At 58.0% G+C, this 3,923-nt stretch overlaps 1 protein-coding gene across 1 annotated transcript; it reads left to right on the top strand.

Annotated features, from left to right (window-relative positions):
- Positions 1 to 3,302: 3,302 nt before the first annotated feature.
- On the top strand, positions 3,303 to 3,923 carry NGA_0475300 (uncharacterized protein; the record flags this gene model as incomplete). Its single annotated transcript, XM_005853648.1, has 1 exon — positions 3,303 to 3,923. A coding segment is annotated over one exon (621 nt), but the record flags the coding sequence as incomplete, so codon positions are not given.

Here is a 3,923-nt window from a genome sequence, read left to right as displayed (position 1 = left end):
ACAAGGGGCCAGTATTGTGGTAATTGTTTTGCCGGCGCAGGCCCGACAGTCTACCAAAGCGCCCTTTTAACCGGAATTCCACCCTCCCTTCCTCCCTCAGGGCGTGACCAACGAGCATTTCATCGTCTGGATGCGCACGGCGGGCTTGCCGACCTTCCGAAAGCTCTACGGCAAGATTGACCAGGACTTGCCCGCGGGGACGCAGCTCTCCTTCACGGTGCACCCCGGTAAGGCGGGACGAAGGGGGAAGAGCCGGGCTATTGGGGGACGGAGGCCACGGTCGACTCTCTTATATTGCTGACCGGGTGTATCCATCAGCCCCCGGCCCTGAAATGCTTTCCCTTTTTCTCTTCCCGGCGGCCCGTCGCCCAGGATTTGAGGTGGTGTCCTTCTCGGGAAGGAAACACTTGGTCGTGTCCACCGTGTCATGGTTCGGCGGCGCCAATAGTTTCTTGGGAATTTCTTACATAGTGGTGGGATCCCTATGTCTCTTCCTGGCCGCTCTTTTCGGAATCAAACAAGCCACGTGCCCGCGCAAACTGGGGGATACGCGATATTTGGTAGGGAGACTGGGAGGTTGTGGGATTGGAACGCCGGAGGGGCCTGGTGCGTGGAGGCAGTCCTTAATTTTTTCTAATCATATTACATAGGGATGGAAAGAACAGTAGGGAGCAGCAGCAGAAACAATGACGGCCAACGGCGGCTTACCTCGACGACGCGGGATGGGGTTTGGGAGGAACCAAGACGAGAACACGAGGAGGGCGAGTTGGAGATCCCGCGGGAAAAGTATCGCAGTCTATGTTTCTCCTCAACAAAATGCATGTTTAAAAGAAAATGAGTATTTTTAGAAAAACAAAAGAAAAAGTGATACGAATGACTGTCATGGCGGATAAGGCAGAGAAGAGGGACGAGGGGAAGGCCGTTCCAGTCATTATAATGCTCAAATGTAGCATACTGGTCTCATGATGACGAAAACATGACCAAAATTAGCCACCGTTGACGGCTCCGCACCACCTTCAGTGCTTCGTTATTACTTGCTTGTCTTAAAAGGTGTCCGTCTTCAAGTTCACACCGGGCACGACACGCGTTTCTGCCCTCGCCTGCTACTTTCCAGCGACGCGGTGTTCGTGTTCGCTCTTTTGTTCTTGCACTTGAGAATGGCTGACACAGAAATGCCCCGCAAGAGGTATGACAAGGCAAAAATATATAGAATTGCGGACCCAAGTACTTCGGTAGACGATGTCGTGTGCTGGAGTACGGGACGGTCCCACATGATGCTTTCGCGGTGAAATTCTCACATATACATAAGGACATGCGTCACGCGCATGCAAAGTTAGTTGTTGAGTGACTCGATGTTGAGGTGATGCTCCGAGAAACTGGACGAACGAAATCACAAAGATGCGACGGTGCAGCCGCGGTCTTTGCCCAGCATGCCACCTTAAAACACTTCTTCCGTTAGTAATGCGTGAGCCATGCTACATGTGGCATGGTGGAGGGCTTGTGCGACATCTATGTGGTCGTGTCCGCAGCACTCTCGGCCGCCGGTCATTCTTGTTCTTCGCTTGGAACCGGAACACTAAGGATTCCGTGCCCACTGTCTTTGAAATTGGGGTGAATCGCGGGCTTTATCCAGCATCCGTAGCGTACATGTGTGTTTTTGCGTGCTTGGCACATTTAATTGTGATGGGACTCGAGTCCTTTGACGCTCGCGGCGGGCTTGTGGACTCCGACCAAATTTCGTGCCGGCGTTTCGAGCATGCATCGCTCAGGACGAAAGGAGGCGCTTCTTTTTTCAGAATGAAAGTTTTCATGATTCAGTTTCTTTTCCTACCACAGGTTCACCATATCCCTATGACCTTGCGACAGGCTTAAATAGTTTGTGGGTTCTATAGTTGTCAAAAAGACAAATCACAGGTGCACACGTACTGAAAAAAGGACTTGTAGGGCTCGTCAGGTCGTCGCCTGTGGCTCCACATCCTTAAAATACCAATTGAGCAAACAAAGGACATCGCCGGAGGCACCGACGCAAGAAGTGGGAGTTCCTGTGTGCTGGTAACATGATGGCGGGTCCTCGAAGCCAATCACGCGGCCATGGCCTCGCCCAGGCTGATGGGCTCACGTCGAAGGGGACATTGCCGTCGGGCATAACGGTTCAAGAGCTAAAGCAAATAACGGCCTTGCGCATGGCTCAGCTGTGTCAACCCCCTTCGCAGCCACACGCAACGCATCAAACTCCGCGTTCCACGGGCCTCTCTCAGGAGGACGAGCCTGCACCGCGTGCGGCTCCCAGCCTGCCGGGGCTTAGCAGGACTCATCCGCTGGTTTCGCAAGCCGCCACCTTGTCGAGGGCTTCTCATTCGCACACGGCTGTCTCGTTGAAAGGGATATCGACTCACGACCTGGTCCAACAATCTCCTGGTGGAAGCATGGGCGGGAACGAGAAAGCTCTGGAGTCACGCGAGGGTCCGAGCACCCGCAGCTGCCCTACCGGCTACGGTACCCCTCTTGGCCTGAGGAATGAAAGCAAAAGGGAGTCTGAGAACAGAGAGAAGGCTGTCTCGAGCGTGTCCTGTGGGACAGACCGGGCCTGCTTAGACCTTTCCCTTGGCTGTCGTCTTGACAAGAAGACAGCGGGTTGCTCCACCTCGACCCCCTGGGAGGCGGGAGCCAGTGGGAGCGGGCAGCTCAGTACATCTCCCTCCTCACTCGAAAGCGACGCGCAAAGCCTTTCAAGCACCAACCGTGGGACCAGCCCCGGTCTGGCGTCCTCCAGGGGCGGCGGCAACAGCAGCATCCCCACCAGCAGTCTGCCGCACAGTTTGACAGTGCAGGAGCTGAAAGAGCTGACACGAATGCGCCTGGCTCGCGAAGCGGGGATCGTCACCCTCCCGGGCACCATGGAGGGAGGGCCGGACACGCGTCTCTCCCCTGAGGAAGGCCGTTCTCAGTATGCCCCAAAGCATGGGCAAGGCCCGCGGACAATGCGGCAGCCGACGCACCCACACCGGTGTCGAGGGCCCTCGCCATCCACCTCGTCGACCCCAGCCTCGCCTATGAACTCGCCCATGGTCTCTCGACCCCCCAGCCCCCAGCTCTATCCGATGAAGGGCCAGTCGTCGGAGAGCTCCACAGAGGAGACGGCCACCCAGTCTTCTCTCCCGACCTCCGCCGTTGCTCCCTCCCCGATTCCCTGTGGTGGGGCGCCCCTCTCCTCCTCCTGCCCGGCTAGCTCGCCCTCCTTCTCTTTTCCGGGTGTCCCGGAATGTGCGAACCCCCCTGGCACCCGCGACTCGGTCCCCAATATGGGCCTCCGTGACCAGGAGAGACGACCAGAACTGGACTCGGAGGGCCAAGGGGGCGAGCAGAGCGTGGGGGAAGCGGAATGGGAAGGCGCGAACGGAGGGTTGGAAAAACAGGAGGCGAGGGTCGTGGCCAGCCCGGGGAGGGAGGTGAAGAGCGAAGGGACCAAGTGTAGGCGACCCGTTGCGACGCAAAGGGAAGCATGGGTGGTCTCGGACGATGCCGAGGCGCCCACCAGCAGCCTTCCGTCGCACTCGCCGAGCTACGATCCCGCGAGTCGGGAATGTCCCGCCTTTTCCTTTGGCGCGCCTTCACTCAGCAGAGGCACCCTGGGCCTTGGGGCGAGCCTGGGGATGCGGTTAATGGTTCCCTCTCCCAGGACCATGGCCATGGGCGCTCACGTTCGCGGGAGCAGCGACGATCTCTGCATGCCGTCCTTACGCCTGCGCTCCATCTCGTCCACGTCCTCCTCCGCGGAGATGGAGGATTTGCCCCGGGAGGTGGCTGAGTACGTCCTGCTCACGCCCAAGTCCCCCGGCTCTCCTCTCATGGCGAACGCCCTCAGCTTCCCTGGCAACAGTGGTCAGTATGGCAGTGCGGCCTCTGCCGGTGCCAGCCGTCCT

Source organism: Nannochloropsis gaditana (assembly GCF_000240725.1).
Source record: "Nannochloropsis gaditana CCMP526 unplaced genomic scaffold scaffold795, whole genome shotgun sequence".
NCBI classification, from domain to species: Eukaryota; class Eustigmatophyceae; order Eustigmatales; family Monodopsidaceae; genus Microchloropsis; species Microchloropsis gaditana.
The sequence above is the reverse complement of the archived record's forward strand: the minus strand, read 5'-3'. Positions and strand labels throughout refer to the sequence as shown.